The following is a 19,668-nucleotide window of genomic DNA, read 5'->3' as shown; positions in this document are numbered from 1 at the left end:
TGATAGCCAGTTAGAATCATGGGTTCTCATTGAATTCCACAAATGCTTATTCACACTTTTTATAGTGGTTTATCAGTTGGTTTCCCTTCTCCTCTCTCACTCTCCCTTTTTCTCTAAATCCTTTCCTCCCTCCAGGATTTGGGAACTCTCCAGACTCGGATGCTCTGAAGATGGTTCAGCACCGGGTGGACCTCCTAGGGAGGTTTATGGAGACGCTGGGCGTCCGGACAATGGTGCTGCTGAGCCCATCTATGAGCGGCCACTGCTCCATCCCCTTCCTCACGAAACACAGTGCCCAGTTCCACGGCTTCATCCCCATAGCCCCTGTAGGAACCCGCAACTACACCCCTCAGCAGTACCAGGGCATCCAGGCGAGAACTGCAATGCTGGATGTCTGGGTGGGTTATATAGGAGCTTTACAGGCCTGAGAGTGGGTCCCTTACAACTCAATGAGTGTCTGCGATTCTAAATGTTTCACTAGCAAAAATGGCATAAAGTAAACCAATATAAAAATAAACCTCAACAAAGCAAAGAATTTGAGTAAATTGTGGGAGGAACTAGATAAGCTATGTTGGGGCGTGAGACCCAGCCAGCTTCTAGTGTGATGCTACTAGTAGTAGCAGCAGAAGCAGTATGAAAATGCAGTAGGAAAGATGGCAATGATGAAGCATAAATACATAGTTGTATTTGATTGACTTTGTAATGGTTAGGCTACATAGTCGCTCTTAACCAGTTAGAATCTGACATAATGGTCTTGGGCACAGAGAAATGCACCAATAACAACTACAGGATATTGTCGTCTTGGATTAGTGCAAGTCCTTGATTGGTTTAAGATTATCCTTGGCTGGGTTTACTAGGCTCAAACACAGTCTGAGTTTGTGTGTTTTAACTCTATTCAGAATGAAATTGAATTACAGAGCACCTCCATCAGTAATTAAGATTTGATATTTTTCTGCTATGGATATGCAGGTTTTGTTTACATGTACAAAAAATAAAAAAAAATAAAAAGTTATACAATGGAGTCCAAAATGATTGGATTCCTTGATCAAGATGAGCAAAAAAGACTGTATGAAATAAATAATAGAAATACTGAGGTATATTGTATGCACGCACAAAAATGAAAAACGATATTTTATACTAATACAATTGCTCAGAGAAAGCGATTTTGTTTTACATATAATAAAATAAAATCTAAAGATAGTGGTCAAAGTAATTTGTTCCCCTGTTTTCAATACTCCCACACCCTCCCCTTGCGAGAATAACTCTGGCTGATTTGCTGCTTTTCAGACAATTGAGAAATCGATGCACATCCTCAACCAATAAAGCAAAATTCTATCTCACATTCTGCTGGTGACATCATTTCAAAGATCTACCACCATATTTTGCAGCCGGGATGAAGAGGTATTTTCTGGTGGTTTGAATTGAAGAGGGCAGTCCATAAGCACAGATAAAGGATATCAAGGATCTGGAAATATTCTGTATGGAAGAATGGTCTAAGATCCCTCTCCATGTGTTCTCCAATCATAAAACATTTTTAAAAAAAGGCTCAGTGTCGTTATTCTCGCAAGGGAGGGTGCTGGAGTATTGAAAACGGGAACAAATAACTTTGACCCCTATCTTTTTTTACATTTATTTTGTATTACTTGTTAAACAAAATCTATATCTTCGCATTTGTATTAGTATAAAATATTATAATATAAAACGTGTTTTTACTCACAATATAGCTCAGTATTTGTATTTATTTTAGAGTATTTTTTTGCTCATCTGTTTCAAGGGATCCAATCATTTTGCACCCCACTGTATAACTGACCTGTTTATGTTGTGCATCCATGCAAAATGACCACTAGGTTGCAGAATGAAGCTACGAGTATCTGTAATGCATTGGCACAATGACAGTCTGTTTTTATCTGTTGAGAACAGCATGCCCTCTTTGTTTTATGATATTGATGTGTCAATTAAATCTATCTTTTTTTTTTACTCTAATCTGAGAAGTAATACTGTTCATAAATGTACATTAAAACACTAATGTAAGGTTGCAAAATTCGTTTGGAGGATTCCCGGATTTCCTACTTATTCCGTGATAATTCCAGGAATCTTCCAACTGGGATTTCGGGAAAATGTTGGGAAAGTTACTTGAAATGTTCAGCCCTCCACTAATATATCGTATTGTGATCCCTGCTTTCTTCTATTTCCCTATGCAGACTCATACTCTGTGTTCGGAGCACTGGACACCAACCTGGGGGCCCAGTCCCACAAGAACCTCATGCAGCTCCTACACCACTCAGTCCTGAAAATGGATGGGGGCGCGCCCTGCCCGCTACATGGATAAACCTGGGGAGTTCCACCATTCACTGTCAGACTTTCTCAGCAAACTGGAGTGAGTGGAGAAGAAACATTGTGGGAAAGAAGAGCGATACAGGGTTGTGTTTGCATGGAAGCGGAGGAGTGTTATGCAATTCAGATAAAAGAAAAGTAGTCCTCTGGGATAACAGGGCAAAGGCTGCTTTGATATGATAAATTGCCCCCCTAGTCACCCCGGTGGAGTTGCTTCCATTACCATGCTTTTGTTAACATCCCGTTCAATAGAAAGCAACTCTAAAATAAGTTTGCTCTTTAAAGGCAAGTTCAAAGTATTTATTGTTCTACAGGCACCATTATTGGTTCCATGATAAAAATCAGTTGACATGATGATAAAGAGGTTTAAAGAGAGCTAGGGAGATAGTCCCAGGGTCGTATTCATAAGTGCACACCATAGCAAAATGTTTTGCAACAGAAAACTAAAACTAGCATGGGTCCTGTGTGATCATTCCAATTAAGGTGCTGTATCTACTAAATCTGTGGAAAGCTGTTACAACCAGAAAAGTGTACTCCGTTCCATGTTTTTGTTATGACAGTGACCACTACTTATTTTATAATGAACTTGTACATAACTATGTGATTTTGTTTTTCATTGGACAACAAATAAAAGCCTCAAAAGTTAATTGGCTTAAACAATCATGTCCTCTATTTGAGTTGTGCTGTTATTGTGCTAAATTTCCTTTAACATGACTTCAGAAAACAGTTATGTATTTAGTAATTGTTAGTTTACAAAACATACACGTTTGAGCAAATATACATGTAGCCTGTTTTGGTACTGATGCCGACGATGAGAACAATCGATGGAGATCGATTGCACATCCCTTGAACTGAATGTTACAAGTCAGCTGCCAAGACAGTCAGAACGGAATGTGTGCGCTTGAACATTTAGGCCTATATTATTATTATTTTATTTTATTCGTTCTATGAATTAGTTACTTCTATTAATTTAAATATTTAGATTATTCATATCTTAATTGTTTATATTTTTATAAATAGATTCGGCTCTTCTGATATGCGAGCCGGCTCGTTCACGAACTGGAACCGACTCGTTCGCGAACGACCCATCACTACAAGTAAACAGTGACAGTGAACTTTCATTCAGTGAGGTAGTCAGTCGTGATATATCAAGGTAAGGGTCTCATGAAATCCTACTCTGTGTGACGTTTACATACGCTGGCGTTTTTGCTTAATACACTACTGTTAGCTTGTTAACTAATGTATTGTTTAGCTAGCTAACGTTAGCTAGTTAACTAATGTATTGTTTAGCTAGCTAACGTTAGCTAGCTAATCCTTGGTTTGGGAGGCATTTAGCTAGCTAAGCAGGTTTCCACTGCTAGTCATGTGAATGTGGCTGCACTGTGTTCCGCATAGCATGCACAGTGTCCCCATGCTAAAGTTCACTAAAATATATTGGTTGATTTGCAAAATGGCTTGTTGAAAAAGTAATCGCTACATATGGGCTGCTCTCACTGATACACACACGGATGTGTACCTGTAGCCCACATCACTCAGAGCCTGCTTTCTCTCTCCCTGCTTAAGACAGTTACTATGTTGCCTGATAAGGATGGATCAGGTGGTTGTGGTGGAGGCCAGGCCACATCGGGAGAAGACCCCTCAGTGAACCTGTTTAGAGAGTACCTCCGCCTCAGGACTGTCCACCCAGAGCCTGACTATGGTAAGTTATGGATCTGTGTTTAAGCTATACCGTGGATGTAAATCTTATATGGTAATGTCCGCATCCCAAATTTGACACTCAATATAGTACACTACTTCACACTATATAGTAGGGAATAGGTTGCCATTTGGGACATAGACAATGTCATACTGTGTGGACAAGGTTTTGTGTACCACCACCACACAGTATCATACATTATTTACAGTGCATTCGGTATTCATACCCATTCACTTTTTCCACATTGTTACGTTACAGCCTTATTCTAAAATTAAATGGTTCCCCCCCTCAATCGACACACAATATCCCATAATGACAAAGCAAAAACAGGTTTTTAAAAACAGAAATATCACATTTACATAAGTATTCAGACCCTTTACTCAGTACTTTGTTGAAGCACCTTAGGCAGCTGTTACAGCTGAGTCTTCTTTGGTATGACGCTACAAGCTTAGCACACCTGTATTTGGGGAGTTTCTCCCATTCTTCTCATCCTCTCAAGCTTTGTCAGGTTGGATGGGAAGAATTGCTGCACAGCTATTTTCAGGTCTTTCCAGAGATGTTCGATCGGGTTCAAGTCTGGGCTCTGGCTGGGCCGCTCAGACATTCAGAGAGATGTCCCGAAGCCACTCCTGCGGTGTCTTGGCTGTGTGCTTACGGTTGCTGTCCTGTTGAAAGGTGAACCTTCACCACAGTCTGAGGTCCTGAGTGCTCTGGAGCAGGTTTTCCTCAAGGATCTCTGTGCTTTGCTCTGTTCATCTTTCCCTCGATCATGACAAGTCTCCCAGTCCCTGCCGCTGAAAAACATACCCACAGCATGATGCTGCCACCACCATGCTTCACCGTAGGGATGGTGCCAGGTTTCCTCAAGATATGATGCTTGGCATTCATGCCAAAGAGTTCAATCTTGGTTTCATCAGACCAGATAATCTTGTTTCTCATGGTCTGAGTGGGCTAAATGCTCTCCGAAAGTGGGCTGTCGTGCCTTTTACTGAGGAGTGGCTTCTGCCTGGCCACTACCATAAATACTGAAGTTTTGGAGCAGTGCGAAAAAAAACAGACACAGACTTACACATGGAATAAACAAACATACAGTCAGTAATACAGTAGAAAAAGTATATAAATAGTGTGTGTAAATGATGTAGGATAAGGGAGGTAAGGCAATAAATAGGCTATAGTGGTGAAATAATTACAATATAGCAATTAAACACTGGAGTGATAGATGTGCAGAAGATGAGTGTGCAAGTAGAGAGAATGGGGATCAAAGGAGCTAAATAAAATAAATAACAGTATGGGGATGAGGTAGTTGGATGGGCTATGTACAGGTGCAGTGAGCTGTGAATACTTTACGAATGCACTGTAGCTACCATAAATGATTGATCTACTGTACAATCCATTCTGCAACCCTTACCACTGGACTATATAACGCTGAAAGGAAAAAATCTGACTGAAGGCCAGCAATTGGCTAATTATTACCTACAATGGTGTAAGGTCCACTTCTTCTCGGTGGAAGACATTTGAATTTATGCATGTCTTTAACTTTAGGCTGAGATCCAAATGGCACCCTATTCCCTATATAGCAGACTACTTTTGTCCAGGGTCCATAGGTCACTGTTGGGACTAATACTAGTGTGTCAGGAAGACTTGTTTCTTTTCTCTGTCAGTGTTGTACTCCTCTCTCTGCACAGTATGTTGTAGTTGTACTAAATGTCCTATGAGTATGTTCTAGCCAGGGTTGGGAAGATGATGTTCTAAATGTAACCCTTTACAGTTACTAGTTGCCCAAATTGTTATCAGTAGTGTAACTTTTGGATTACCCAAGCTCAGGAAAGTAATCTGATTACTTTCCCCTTAGCTGCAATGTGTAACTTTTTGGGAATGTGTCTGTTAAGGCGTCAGCATGCTTCAGTTCGGCTGGTGCCTAACCGAATGAGTGTGCTCGCGTTCCCCCTTAAAATAAATTAGCTTGAACAATTTGAAAAGAGCGGCAATAGTACCGTTTGTCCATTTATAGACGCCATGGCCAGTATACTTCCTCAAAATAGTCAGAATTAATCTAACTAAAGAAATCTTAGTCATGCAGTTTTACATTGAACTAAAATGTTTGGTGTAGTGTTCTTTTATATCAGAAAACATGCCCAAAAACGAAACAGATTATTATTTTTTTAAGAATCCCTACTGTTGACCAATCATTGACGAAGGGGCGTAGACTTCGTCCCCGAACTTTGGCTTGCCTCCAGAAAAAAAATGTGTGCCCAAACAACCTAAACGCTCTCCGAAAACTAACAAAAACGTCACAAAATGTAATCCTCATATGCATGCACTCCACCGAACTGTTTCGGCTGAGAAGCATGCGGATGCCTTTCAGCCTATGGATTGACCAATATATGATGTGGAGCACAATACCACAGAGGAGTTTAGAAATTAGGCACCCTCATATTTTTAGTCCATAGGCTGGTATCTGCACTGTGCAGCTACTGCAAGAGTGTGTTTTTCACTGGCTGTCCACTGGTTCTAAAAACAATGATTGATAGGCACCTTAAACTTCTTCATATCAACCATTTATTGGGTGAAAGTACACATGCGTTTGTGAACAGCCATCCACAACAATCACGGTGCAAATAGCTAAATGAGAGGGCAGCAGTTTGATTCATATCATTGTGCTCTGTAGATGTCAATAAGTGATATCCGTATTGCCCATAGTCTACAACACTGCTGTCGTCCTTACCTCCAAGCGTTTATTAAAATTGTATGTACGTTCTTTGGATGTCGACAGCAGTCGCACTGTTGGAAGACATGGCTTGGACTGTTGCCTATTCCTGCTCTTTTCCCATGATCCTTCAAATGGATTTGGTGTGCAATCATGGTCTCTGATTTGTGGTCAGACTCGCTCAGGCGGAAAACAAACTTAAACTTGCGCCTTTTTTCAATGTCATTGAGGGAAAAAAGGTGTCAGATATTTTTTGCAAACATCATTTGTGAAATCCTAGTAAGTAATTCTGTAGTTTTTCAAAAGTATATGTAATCTGATGACAATATTTTTGATGGTAATTTAACAGATTACAGTTAGTTTTTTGTAATCCATTACACCCCAACCGTGGTTATAGCAGTAAACCTTAGGCTAATAGTCACAGACACCGAAATAACAGAACTCCAGTCTTTGCCACTAAGAATATTGAGTTTAGAGTCCCCTTGAATTAACTCAAGCTGGAAATATAATGGTTACAGATTGTCAGTCTTAATGGTGGGAAAACACAATCAAAGTAATTATTAAACAGGAGAGAGAGTGTGTTTTATAACTGTGGAAGTTCATTTAAAACCGGTTACATTCAGACCAACACATATTCTACTCATTACTGTACCTATGTGTTTTGGTTTTCTGTATGAGACTACTATAAATCTTGTCTTGGTGTAACAGTCTTGGCCCTTGGGTTGTGTTTATCTCTTTACAGATGCTGCTCTGAGGTTCCTGGATAGAATAGCAGAGGAGCTTGGGCTGCCCATGAAGAAAATTGAGGTTTGTGTGGTTAGGTACATGTCTTTTTGATATTCAACTCTTTACACACTAGACCTCATGTCAACTCCTGTCTCTGTCCTCCTCACACCTGTCCGTAGGTCTGCCCCGGTAGAGTTGTGTCTATCATGACCTGGCAGGGGACCAACCCTGCTCTGAAGTCCATCCTGCTCAACTCCCACACTGACGTTGTGCCTGTTTACCAGGTAAAGACCTGGGCATGTATTTGTAAAGCATATCAGAGTAGTACTGATCTAGGATTAGTCTCGCATGGACAGGGGGGGGACCTGATCTTAGATTAGCACTCCAAGACGCCCCTGGAACCCCACTGTCTTCTTTACCACTAGTGCGAGGGGAAACGGGGAAAGGAACTCATCCTTATCTGTCTCATTCCAGGAACACTGGAAGTATGATGCGTTTGCTGCTGTGAAAGATGCAGAGGGCAACATCTACGCTCGAGGAACACAGGACATGAAGTGTGTCACCATACAGTGAGTATGATGTCATAACCACCCTGTTGGGATATTTTATCCTAACACAACGGGTCAAAACTCTCATTTAAATAAAGGAAGTTAGGCAACATCGCAAGCTAGAGAAAATACGCTACTCTGTTAGGGGATCTGCAATTACATTTTATAATATCTGGCAACCTTTACAATCTTTTGTAGAAGACATGGACCCAGCTAATTTCACAACTCCATAAACCAAGCCAAATAATTTTTACTCTTTACTTTTTGTTTTGTATTTTTTTGTATTTTTTACTGTTTGATTATATTACTCATTGTATATCATGCCTGCTTTAAGTCTGGTTTTGGGGTGGGGCTTTGTTAGAGATTGGGGGGTTGGAGTGGGTTTGATTTTGTATAGGACTGTGTGTTCTGCCCTTTACTTGTTTTGCATGTGTTATCGGTATAATCATAATGGGGGGGGGGGAAGGAAATTAGGAAAGTTACCAGAATTTTGCAACTGTAATCCAATTTCGATGTTACAAGTGTCCTTCACATCTCCCAGTTTTTGTTTGCCTCATAACCAATAAGGCTACTGCTCGACATCTCTCATAGGTATATCCAGGCCATCAGAAGACTTAAAGCAGAGGGAAGGAAGTGTATGCGCACCATCCACCTAATGTTTGTGCCAGGTAGGATGAGCAGTCATTGGCTAAGACTGGCTTCTCAGAATGTAATACTGTGACAACACTGTAATAATGTAGTAATTCCACGGGTGCGACCCCAAAAGGCACCCTATTCCTTATATAGTTCTCTACTTTTGACCAGAGCCCTATAGGCCTTGATCAAATGTAATCCACTATATAGGGAGCCATTTGAAACGCAGCCCCTGTCATTTGACAAGGGTATAGAACATTTTAAAAGCACTTTTGACAACTTCTGTAAATAAATGTGATTGCTTGAGATACTCTTTGCTCTGTATTTGACACGTTGAATATCTTAGACGAGGAGGTCGGAGGTCACAAAGGAATGGAGACGTTTGTGAAGCTCCCAGAGTTTCAGAAATTGAACATTGGCTTTGCACTTGACGAAGGTAAATTAACAAAAAACCTAACTGTACCACTTATTAACACCCAACTATAAACCGAGGCCTGCATCCCAAATTCTGCACCCTATTCTCTTTATAGTGAAGTACTTTTGGCCAGGCCCCATAGGGCTCTAGTGAAAACTAGTGCACTATATACAGTGTATTCGGAAAGTATTCAAATCTCTTTTTCCACATTTTGTTACGTTACAGCCTTATTCTAAAATTGATTAAATATTTGTTTTACATCTACAAAGCGAAAACAGGTTTTTAATCATCTTTGCAAATTTATCAACAGAAATACCTTATTTATGTAAGTAGTCAGACCCTTTGCTATGAGACTCTAAATTGAGCTCCGGTGCATCCTGTTTCCATTGATCATCCTTCAGATGATTATACAACTTGATTGGAGTCCACCTGTGGTAAATTCAATTGATTGGATATGATTTGGAAATGCACACACCTGTCTATTTTAGGTCCCACAGTTGACCGTGCATGTCAGAGCAAAAACCAAGCCATGAGGTCGAAGGAATTGTCCGTAGAGCTCCGCGACAGGATTGTTTCGAGGCACAGAAACCCCAACATTTCTGCAGCATTCCAGGTCCCCAAGAACCAGTGGCCTCCCTCATTCTTAAATGGAAGAAATTCTGAACCACCAAGACTCTTCCTAGAGCTGGCCCCCTGGGCAAACTGAGCAATTGGGGAAGAAGGCCCTCGGTCAGGGAGGTGACCAAGAACCCGATGGTCACTCTGACAGAGCTCCATAGTTCCTCTGTGGAGATGAGAGAACCTTCTAGAAGGATAACCATTTCTGCAGCACTCCACCAATCAGGCCTTTATGGTAGAGTGCCAGATGGAAGCCACTCCTCAGTTAAAGGCACATGACAACCCGCTTGGAGTTTGCCAAAAGGCACCTAAAGGCACCAAGATTGAACTCTTTGGCCTGAATGGCAAGTGTCAAGTCTGGAGTAAACCTGGCACCATCCCTACGGTGAAGCATGGTGGTGGCAGCATCATGCTATGGGTATGTTTTTCAGTGACAGGGACTGGAAAACTAGTTAGAATTGAGGGGAAGATTAACGAAGGAAAGTACAGAGAGATCCTTGATGAAAACCTGCTCCAGAGCGCTCAAGACCTCAGACTGGGTTGAAGGTTCACCTTCCAACAGGACAACGACCCTAAGCACAGAGCCAAGACAATGCATGAGTGGTTTCGGGACAAGTCTCAATGTCCTTGAGTGACACAGCCTGAGCCTGGACTTGAACCCGATTTGAACATCTCTGGGAGACCAGAAAATGGCTGTGCAGCGACGCTCCCCATCCAACCTGACAGAGCTGGAGAGGATCTGTGCCAAGCTTGTAGCGTCATACTGTATGTGCAAAAATGTCTAAACCAGGTTTTGCTTTATCGTCATGGGGTATTGTGTTTAGATTAATGAGAGAAAAAAACTATTTAATCAATTTTAGAACAAGGCTGTAATGTAACAAAATGTGGAGAAAGTCAAGGGACCTGAATACTTTCCGAATGCACTATAAGGAATAGGGTGCCCCATGGGACATACTCGGGACTGTCCAGCACTGAAACGAACACTTCCTTAGGCCCTATACTTCCCTTCTGTCACCTGATGTCTGGATTTTTTATTTATTTTTTAGGTCTTGCCAACCCTGGGGAAGCCTTCACTGTCTTCTATGGCGAGAGGAATCCCTGGTGTAAGTATCAGCCCTTAGTATTAGAGAATCTGGCCCTAGCTGTAACAATGACGAATGATCAAATACACACGCACACCCAGCAGTACGCACAAGAAATGTCTCTTCCTCTCACCCTGGCCTTAGTCTGTCTGTGATCCTATCTCAATTAGTCTTTCCTCAATACCCGCCTCCTCCAACCTGGACTCTGGGGTAGTAAATTAAAATCCGGGACACTCAAATAAACAATGATATGTTGGTTGCGTATGGTATGTATATTGAACAAAAATATAAACACAACATGCAACAATTTCAAAGATTTTACTAGGTTACAGTTCATATAAGGAAATCTGTCAATTTAAAGTTCATTAATTTGGCACTAATCTATAGATTTCACATGACTTGGCAGGGGGCAGCCATGGGTGGGCCTGGGAGGGTGTATGCCAGGCTGTTGAGCCAGCTCTAGCCAATCAGTGAGTTTTATTTTCTCCCCACAAAAGGGCTTTATTACAGACAGAAATGCTCAACACTCCCCCCACCCCCCTTAGACGATCCCGCAGGAGAATAAGCCGGATGTGGAGGTCCTGGGCTGGCGTGGTTACACATGGTTTGCGGTTGTGAAACCGGTTGGATGTACTACCAAATTCTCTAAAACAACGTTGGAGGCAGTTTATGGTAGAGAAATTAACATTTTAATTATCTGGCATTAGCTCTGGTGGACATTCCTGCAGTCAGCTTGCCAATTGCATTCTCCCTCAAATTCTAATTTTAGTGGCCTTTTATTGTCCCCAGCACAAGGTGCCCCTGTGTTTTTCTTCATGCTGTTTAATCTGCTTCTTCATATGCCACACCTGTCAAGTGGATGGATTATCTTGGCAAAGGTTAAATGTTTTTTTCCCCCCAGCTCATGAAACATGGGACTAACACTTTTACATGTTACGTTTATAATTTTGTTCAGTGTATTTATTTGTGGATGTCCATCATCCATTTTGTATGATGTGTTAGTAATTACAATTTGTATAATATGTTACAACTTGCAATTCATACAAAATGTTACAAATTCCAATTTGTTGTCTAACGCTAGCTAGGTTAGTGTTAAGTTAGTGGTTAGGGGAAGGGTTAGCTAACATGCTAAGTAGATGCAATGTATATAGTTGTTAATTAGCTAAAATGCTAAAGTTGTCCGTGATGCGATTTGAACACGCAACCATTGGGTTGCTAGACCTTTGCCTTTTACCAACCACTGGAATTTCGTTTTTGCCTTTTTAAAAGGGGAATATGCAGTAGCTACATCCTGTTTTGGACTTAAAAATTAAGTGCCAGGGAGGAGATTTGTTATAGTTTCAACTGCTGATATCATTTTAGTCATTTAGTAGATGCTCTTTACAGGAGGTTGGTGGCAAGTTAATTGGGGAGAATGGGCTTGTGGTAATGGCAGGACGGTAATAAGTGAAATGGTATCAAACACATGGTTTCCATGTGTTTGCCATTCCATTTACTCCATTCCTGGCCATTATTATGAGCTGTCCTCTCCACAGCAGCCGCCAATGATGCTCTTATCCACGTTAGGTTGAATGTAACCATATTCATTTGAGTGTTCCAGATTTCCATTTCCTGTGTTAAGTCTAGTCTGAGACCAGTCTGCCGTCTCAAATGGATCGGAGAAGTCAGACCTTTTCCACCAATGTGTTCTGAGAAAGAGACAAGGTGAGGGGATGTGAAAAATCTTTTTTTTATTTTAGAAACAGCCTGTGTCTGCTTCCCCTCAGGGATAACGGTCCACTGCCCAGGCAGTCCTGGCCACGGCTCCAGGTTTGTGGAGAACACGGCTGCAGAGAAACTGGTAAGACTTCCTTTATTCACAGCTAGAGGGACTTTGAGTGTGTCACAAATAGCACCTTTTTTCCTGTGGGGATTGGTCGAAAGTAGCCTAGCGGTTAAGAGCGTTGGGCCGGTAACCGAAAGGTTGCTGGTTTGAATCCCAGAGCTGATTAGGTGAAAAATCTGTAAATGTGCCCTTGAGCAAAGCGCTTAACTCTAATTGCGTTTGTAAGTCACTTTGGATAAAAGCGTCTGCTAAATTACTAAAATGTAGGTCACCATTTTGGACACAGCCCTTGTCCCCACACACACTATAGTTCACTTGGCCAAAGACAGCAGAAAAGGGTGCTAATTCTGATCACTTGGAGGACGATGATGTCAATGACCTCACCTGCTTTTGTCTGTCTCCCTTCTCACAGCGCAGTATTATTAACTCCTTCCTGGACTTCAGGGAGAAGGAGAAACACAGGTCAGTAAGGCAGGAAGAGGGATGAGTTCAGTCACTAGAGGGAGCCATAACTACTTAACAGGAATGTGTTTTATGTGTGTGTGTGTGGCAGGTTGAACACCAGCGAGTGTTTCACTCTTGGTGATGTCACCACTGTCAACATGACCATGGTGAAAGGAGGCGTGGCCTACAACGTCATCCCTGCCGAGATGGACGTCAGTTTTGACTTGAGAATACCACCCACAGTCAATTTGCAGGTGTGTGTGTGCCTTTGTCTATGTGTGTGCCTTGTGTGTTAGGGAAGGGACATTTTAAATTATAAATGTTGTGGAAGCTCTTCTGAATATATAGTTTACCAAGCTACCAACTACTTCACACTGGGAGAAGATAAGCTACACGAAAAGTAGTTCACTTCATCCAAACTACTGCTTCATAAATTATCATATCTAACTCTTAAATGTCATAGACTACAAATTGGATTCAGATGTTAACATAATGTGTAGTTTAGCCTATTTAACACAACTGTTTCAAATGAGAATTGGGTCTGATCCTGAAAAACACTGGAAATTTTTGCGTACTTCACCCATATTCTTACCTTTTTTGCAAAAATGGAATTAACTAATGAAAACACTTATTGAACAAAAATGTAAACGTAACATGTAAAGTGTTGGTTTCATGTTTCAATTAAAAGATCCCTGAAATGTTCGATATGCACAAAAAGCTTTTCTCACAAATGTTGTGCATAAATTTGTTTACATCCCTGTTAGCTCAAAATCCACGAGCTGACAAGGTACAAATCTGTCGTTCTTCCCCTGAACAAGGCAGTTAACCCACTGTTCCTAGGCCGTCATTGAAAATAAGAATTTGTTCTTAACTGACTTGCCAAGTTAAATAAAGGTAAAACATTTTTTTTAAACATCCCTGTTAGTGAGCATTTCTCCTTTGCCAAGATAAGCAATCCACCTGACAGGTATAGCATATCAAGAAGCTGATTAAACAGAATGGTCATTACACAGGTGCACCTTGTGCTGGAGACAATAGGACACTCTAAAATGTGCAGTTTTGTCACACAACACAATGCCGCAGATGCCTCAAGTTAAGGGAGCAGTTGGCATCCTTGGCATCCTGATTTCAGGAATGTCCACCAGAGCTGTTGCCAGAGAATTGAATGTCCATTTCTCTACCATAAGCTGCCTCCAATGTTGTTTTAGAGAACTTTGTCAGTATGTCCAACCAGCCTCACAACCACAGACCACGTGTAACAAAGCCAGCCCAAGACCTCCACATCCGGTTTCTTCACCTGCGGGATTGTCTGAGACCAGCCACCCGGGTGGCTGATGAAACTGAGGAGTATTTCTTTCTATTATACAACATCATTCTGATTGGCTGGCCCTGGCTCCTCAGTGGGTGGGCCTGACTCCCAAGCCACCCATGGCTGCGCCCCTGCCCAGTCATGTAAAATCCATAGATTAGGGCCTAATTAATTTATTTAAATTGACTGATTTCCTTATATAAACTGTAACTCAGTAAAATCTTTGATATTGTTACATGTTGCGGTTATATTTTTGTTCAATATAGTACAGACTCCACCTATTTCACTATTCGAATAATATCCTGATTAAAAAAGACAATTCTAAAAATAAAAATTGCTCTACTCTCTTGACCAATCAGAATGAAGCAAAATTCCACAACAGCAGACATTGCACGGTTGTTGCTACATCGGTCATCTTTGACTAACAGTAGCCTAGGCTAACAGCAACACAGTGAAAGTTTGATGCTCCCCATCTAGTGATGCCAATAATGGCAATTTTGTTGCTAGATTTAGCAACTTTTCAGACTGCCCTGGCAACAATTTTTTTCAAACAGCACCTAGCAACAAATTTAGCAACTTTTTGCAAATTTATTTGAAACTTTTAGCAAGTTTTGAAAAGTGACTCAAATGCTAAAATGCATGCATTTTCCCTCTAAATGACACAAAAACGATTTTCTGTCATACACTCAGTCACAAAACACGTGCCTGGCTGCAAAAGTGCATAGTGAGTGACGTCAGCAGCAGGCCAGCAGCAATTTCAGCAAATTGCAAATCATTGTTGGCTGACTGCAGCAGTAGTACGGGTTCGATGAGCCAAACCCAATGAATATCACGAACGTTTGATCTTGAACAGAAATAACAACATCAATCAACATGTCTCAAACAAAATTGTACAGCCAGAAGTACAGAAAAGAGAGTCTGTACCTGAACAAATGTCAAATATTTTTTTTCCCCGAGATGTCCAGTCAATTTGAGTAACGTTATTGTGTATTCTACTTAATGACGCAGTTTTACGTTATCACGCAATGACATCACAACGTCATTTAGCAACTTTTAGCAACAAATCAACCTGCCTCTATCAACTTACCCTGAAAATGAGTTGTTTCCCAAAACGTTTTCTGGTGAGTGTTGCATTGATCTGTATCAGATCTTGTGGACCCTCCATTGGTACTAGGCTAATCAGTATTTGAAGTGGCGAAAATGGCATACCATTGCCAGGGCTGACTGGAGGTCTAAACAAAACAATCACTTTGTGCATCCTCAGAACGTTAGGCTACTTACATTGAACATTGTGCTACTGTAAATGCGCTATCAAAGCCACGTGACGTCTGAATCCGCAGTAGCCAAGTGTAGAAAAGGCCCATGGAGGGAGAGAGTAAATACGCTGTAAATAAACACTACATTAAGTTTTGTTTAATTTAAATTAAGCATTTCAAATGTCATGGTATATATTTTGTGTGTAACAATGTAACATGGATTTTTATTTTATTTAGAGAACTGTTCAATTGTTAAAATAGGCCTAAAAGAAATGATCCAAACACGATTACTCTGTGTCTTCACCATTTCAAATATTTTATTCTATTGTTAGGAGTTCGAGGAGCAGATTAAGAAGTGGTGTAAGGAGGCAGGAGAGGGCATCACGTATGAGTTTGCTCAGGTCAGTACAATAAAATGCATTTCTCCATACACACACTTGTATATGGGCATGGCGACAACTGATCACATCAGTAGAGTATGCTTTAATGTGTTCTGATTTCGGCCATATTCAGTAGATACGATATTGAAGTGAACGGGGAGGGACTCCCTGAACTTTCCAATAAGAAACGCTTGTTTTGTTAAGTGTTTTGCTACGGTGTAAATGAATGAAAACGACCCAGTTGTAAGATGTTCTGTCCTCCACAGAAACACATGAACCAGAATTTGACATCCACAGATGATAGCGACCCCTGGTGGAAAGCCTTCAGTACAACCTGCAAAGCCATGTGAGGATACACACTAACACCCAAACTCACACACACTCAGTAAAGGCGAGCTTCATCTGAATTTCTCTCGCCTCAGGAACATGACTTTGGAAAAGGAGATCTTCCCTGCAGCCACGGACAGTCGTTTCATCAGAGCGGTGAGTTAGAGCAGTGGCCCATGGGTAATGTAGTGTGTAAACCATAGGATTGGCCGATATACTGTGTGATTTGGAAATACCGACGTTATGATTTTCAATACTGTTCTTTGTCATCCCGGGGGCTACGCCACTGCTTATAACTAAGTTAAGTATAACTAAGAAATCTAGGATGAGTCTAATCAATTCTATCCAGCTCAGGGCTCCAGCTATGCATTTGACTGGCTAGATGTCAAAATCGAGCTTCTTGGTTACAGCAGTCCCCTCCTAGATAAAGATCCCTGTTGCCTGAATTGTTTTTGTGCATTTAAAAAAAAATGTATTCTATTATTTTAATAATGTGTGTGCACTTCTGGTAATACCGTATACCTTGGTATGGTACAGAAACGGTATGAAAATCGGGGATCCCACCCAACTCTAGTACACCATAACAACATCTTACTTTCAAACACTTAGAACTGCATGTTTTTTCTTAATGTGTTTATGACCTCAGGACAAAACATGTTTTGTTTTTGTAGAAGCTTGCACTTCAAAGCTATGTCCATATGTGTTGTTCATTTTACTTGATCATTAGGAGAAGAAATGCATCATAAATGCCACAAGCTAGAAATCTCCGTAGAGACAAACCGCAGTGCTTTGAATGAGCTAAATGCAGTTCTCCCTTTAAAATCACCCCTCTTGAGATTGATACAATATTTGGTAAAATGGTAGAGCGAGGGCCCTTACTGGGTAAAATTACGTTTTCAAAGTTATTTAATGCTGATTTATTCATTGAGGCAAAAAATGTGTTTCTGCTGTTAGGTCATTGTCAGTGTGTCGGATATTGGTGGCAATGCTTTCTTTACAAAAAGTAGGATCTCTCAAAATCATGTTTGTCCTGCTGTAGGTGGGTCTCCCTGCCATCGGCTTCTCCCCAATGAATCGGACACCCATCCTGCTGCACGACCACAACGAATATCTGAACGAGCAGGTCTTCCTCAAAGGCATTCAGGTGTACGAGAACCTAGTGCCAGCATTAGCAAATGTGCCCACTCTGCCTTGCGACACCTAGAGCAGCCATTCTTAACTGGTGGGTGACGCAAATTTGATTACGTTTTGGTAAAGATATATATATTTTTTTGTCACTCGAATATTGGGTGAAGACTGAGGCAACCCAGTTAAATGTGGGTCCCGAAATCAAACCAGTTGAGAACTGCTAGTTTAGAAGTCAAAGGTCAATAGCTTGGCTACTTCACATCCTTTGTCTCTGAACCTCCCCTTGGCACGTGTAAGTCTGCTCTGACACCTTTCACAGATAAACAAATGTTGAATAATCCAGATGGTTTTGAATAATCCAGAAGGCAGCGCCAAAGAATGAGATTACTTCATACAGATATAATTTAAAATACTCAAATTTAGCACTTCACATTTGTCTCTATGCCTTTTTGTATGGATAACATCTATTTTATTTTCTCAGACCGTACATAGCAACTCAGGACAACATTATACCATTGCATTACACATTGTAACAGCCTTGTAACAACATTGTACTTAAGAGAATGTGTTTCATGCGTCAGTGTAAGCGGTCTTGACGAAGGGTGTGATCATCCACTATTCTAAACCATGTATTCTAATCTTAAATGATGATCAAAGATTGTATTAAAGAAAAGCAACACGGTTATATCAGATGACCCTCTTTTTGAAGTTGGTAATTAAAATGCTGCTTCATCCAAACTTTGCACAGCATAACTTCAGCTGTTCCTCCATAATACTACTTATCCACTTAAACCGAACATCAACTATCCCTCTCAGTTAATCAAGTTTATCTGCCATTTCGCTCTTTGAACAACTTTTATAACAGTTCTAACCATTTGATTAAAACAACACAGAACCAACTTGGTTTCACAGTTAGTGGAATTGAGCTTTCAATGGAAATGTAACACAGAACCCAATTGGGGGAAAATGTTCTGTTATTAAAATAGTTAATGAGTATTACAAAAATATTTAAAAAAAGGTTAAATCCATCCATTAAATTTAAGGATATCTTCTGTTCAACTTGGTATCTTCCAGTCCTATTGTAATGTGATTGCTAAGCTACTTTTATTATTTACGCCATAACCTTACTGATTAGCCCCCAAACCACACAAGCAAGACTGAAGTAATGCCATGTTGACGTATTTCACATATTTCATCAACTACTTGAAACCACAGATTTGTATAATTATTATTTTTTTATTTTTTTTATTTTTGCCTGCTATTTGCTAGAGCTGATTTGAATAAAGATATCACTTTATTAAACTGTTTTGTTGTTATATGTGATTTTTACAGGTTATTGAGTGTTTATATTTTCTGCCCAGGGACTGCAGATAGGAAAGAGCAGTGTAGCTAAATCTGTTCTTACAAATAAAATAAAAACCGAGTTGGTATCATGCACACCACACAGCTCAAAACACTAAGACAGAAATATATTACAACATGAGCATAAGATATATTTTAGTAAACAATAAATGAAGCATAGGAACTGAGGAGTAATTGTGTTGTAGCCACGTGGAGGCCGTCAGCACCATAATATGTTTATCTCGGGTATGAACCAAAGGAAACAACATGGCCACTACTCATAGACTCACAATGACAGTAATGGGGAAGATTTTGAAACATTTATGATCCTCATTGAGTTACATTTCTTTCTTTTTTTTTTCAGTAGAAGCTACAACAGTCTTTAGAATAATATAAGTTGGTTTGAATTTCTATTTATAGTGCTTCCCAGTGCCCCCGTGAGTGCTCAACTATCCACTTCTGCCTCTTTGTATTCTAAGGTCATGTTAATTATATTTTCGTTTGGGTTAAAAAAATTTAAATACAAATGTCAATCCAGTAAACGACTTGGCATATGCCAAAGAGTTTGAGGCTAGAGGACGAAGAGGCTTGACTGACTGAGAAAAGGTTGTTTTCTGCTCCCAATTAACCTAGTCTGAGACCGCAGGGTTGTGTCATTGAGACGTGTCCTCAATATGCTGAAGTGGAACCGCATGATACTTGTGTGATTTAACGTTGAGACTGAGTTAACCTTCCCATGACCTCCGGTCATGTTAAGGTCTGGCTGGTATTACGCTATGTGTTCACGGTCCGTCCGACTTGACAATGTTCCCTGTGTCAGTGCACAAAACCAAAGTACTTATTAATGTAGGGCTATTATAACTCGGAATTGGCTACACACACACACAGACGGACACATG

General features: G+C 40.6%; 2 protein-coding genes across 4 annotated transcripts; both read left to right on the top strand.

Annotated features, from left to right (window-relative positions):
• The first annotated feature begins 64 nt into the window (after window positions 1-64).
• On the top strand, window positions 65-2,968 carry LOC110495175 (protein ABHD14A-like). Its single transcript, XM_036948350.1, has 2 exons — window positions 65-398; window positions 2,202-2,968. The coding sequence occupies exons 1-2, from the start codon at window positions 171-173 to the stop codon at window positions 2,289-2,291; spliced, it is 318 nt and encodes a 105-aa protein (XP_036804245.1). The 5' UTR covers window positions 65-170; the 3' UTR covers window positions 2,292-2,968.
• A 364-nt stretch (window positions 2,969-3,332) lies between these two features.
• On the top strand, window positions 3,333-18,733 carry LOC110494017 (aminoacylase-1). 3 transcript variants are annotated; one of them, XM_021568679.2, is made up of 15 exons: window positions 3,334-3,487; window positions 3,898-4,033; window positions 7,480-7,544; window positions 7,643-7,747; window positions 7,938-8,032; window positions 8,603-8,679; window positions 8,991-9,080; window positions 10,724-10,780; window positions 12,526-12,599; window positions 12,997-13,046; window positions 13,138-13,282; window positions 15,926-15,994; window positions 16,240-16,319; window positions 16,396-16,456; window positions 17,340-18,733. In XM_021568679.2, exons 2-15 carry the CDS (start codon window positions 3,907-3,909, stop codon window positions 17,502-17,504), a joined length of 1,260 nt encoding a protein of 419 aa, XP_021424354.2. In that variant the 5' UTR covers window positions 3,334-3,487; window positions 3,898-3,906; the 3' UTR covers window positions 17,505-18,733. The 3 variants fall into 3 exon arrangements, with proteins under 3 accessions (XP_036805900.1, XP_021424354.2, XP_021424356.2); XM_021568681.2 differs by having other exon boundaries at window positions 3,383-3,487; window positions 3,902-4,033; XM_036950005.1 differs by lacking the exon at window positions 8,991-9,080 and having other exon boundaries at window positions 3,333-3,487.
• Window positions 18,734-19,668: the final 935 nt, after the last annotated feature.

This window comes from Oncorhynchus mykiss, chromosome 17, assembly GCF_013265735.2.
Source record: "Oncorhynchus mykiss isolate Arlee chromosome 17, USDA_OmykA_1.1, whole genome shotgun sequence".
Taxonomy (NCBI): Eukaryota; Metazoa; Chordata; class Actinopteri; order Salmoniformes; family Salmonidae; genus Oncorhynchus; species Oncorhynchus mykiss.
This window is presented reverse-complemented; position numbering and strand designations above follow the sequence as displayed.

Excerpts from the sequence above, each read along its gene's own strand:
- LOC110495175 (XM_036948350.1), top strand. The coding sequence starts at position 171 with ATGGTTCAGCACCGGGTGGACCTCCTAGGGAGGTTTATGGAGACGCTG. Across the intron at positions 399-2,201 it reads CTGCAATGCTGGATGTCTGG|ACTCATACTCTGTGTTCGGA; the intron begins GTGGGTTATATA and ends TTCCCTATGCAG.
- LOC110494017 (XM_021568679.2), top strand. The coding sequence starts at position 3,907 with ATGTTGCCTGATAAGGATGGATCAGGTGGTTGTGGTGGAGGCCAGGCC. Across the intron at positions 9,081-10,723 it reads TGGCTTTGCACTTGACGAAG|GTCTTGCCAACCCTGGGGAA; the intron begins GTAAATTAACAA and ends TTTATTTTTTAG. Across the intron at positions 13,283-15,925 it reads CACCCACAGTCAATTTGCAG|GAGTTCGAGGAGCAGATTAA; the intron begins GTGTGTGTGTGC and ends TTCTATTGTTAG.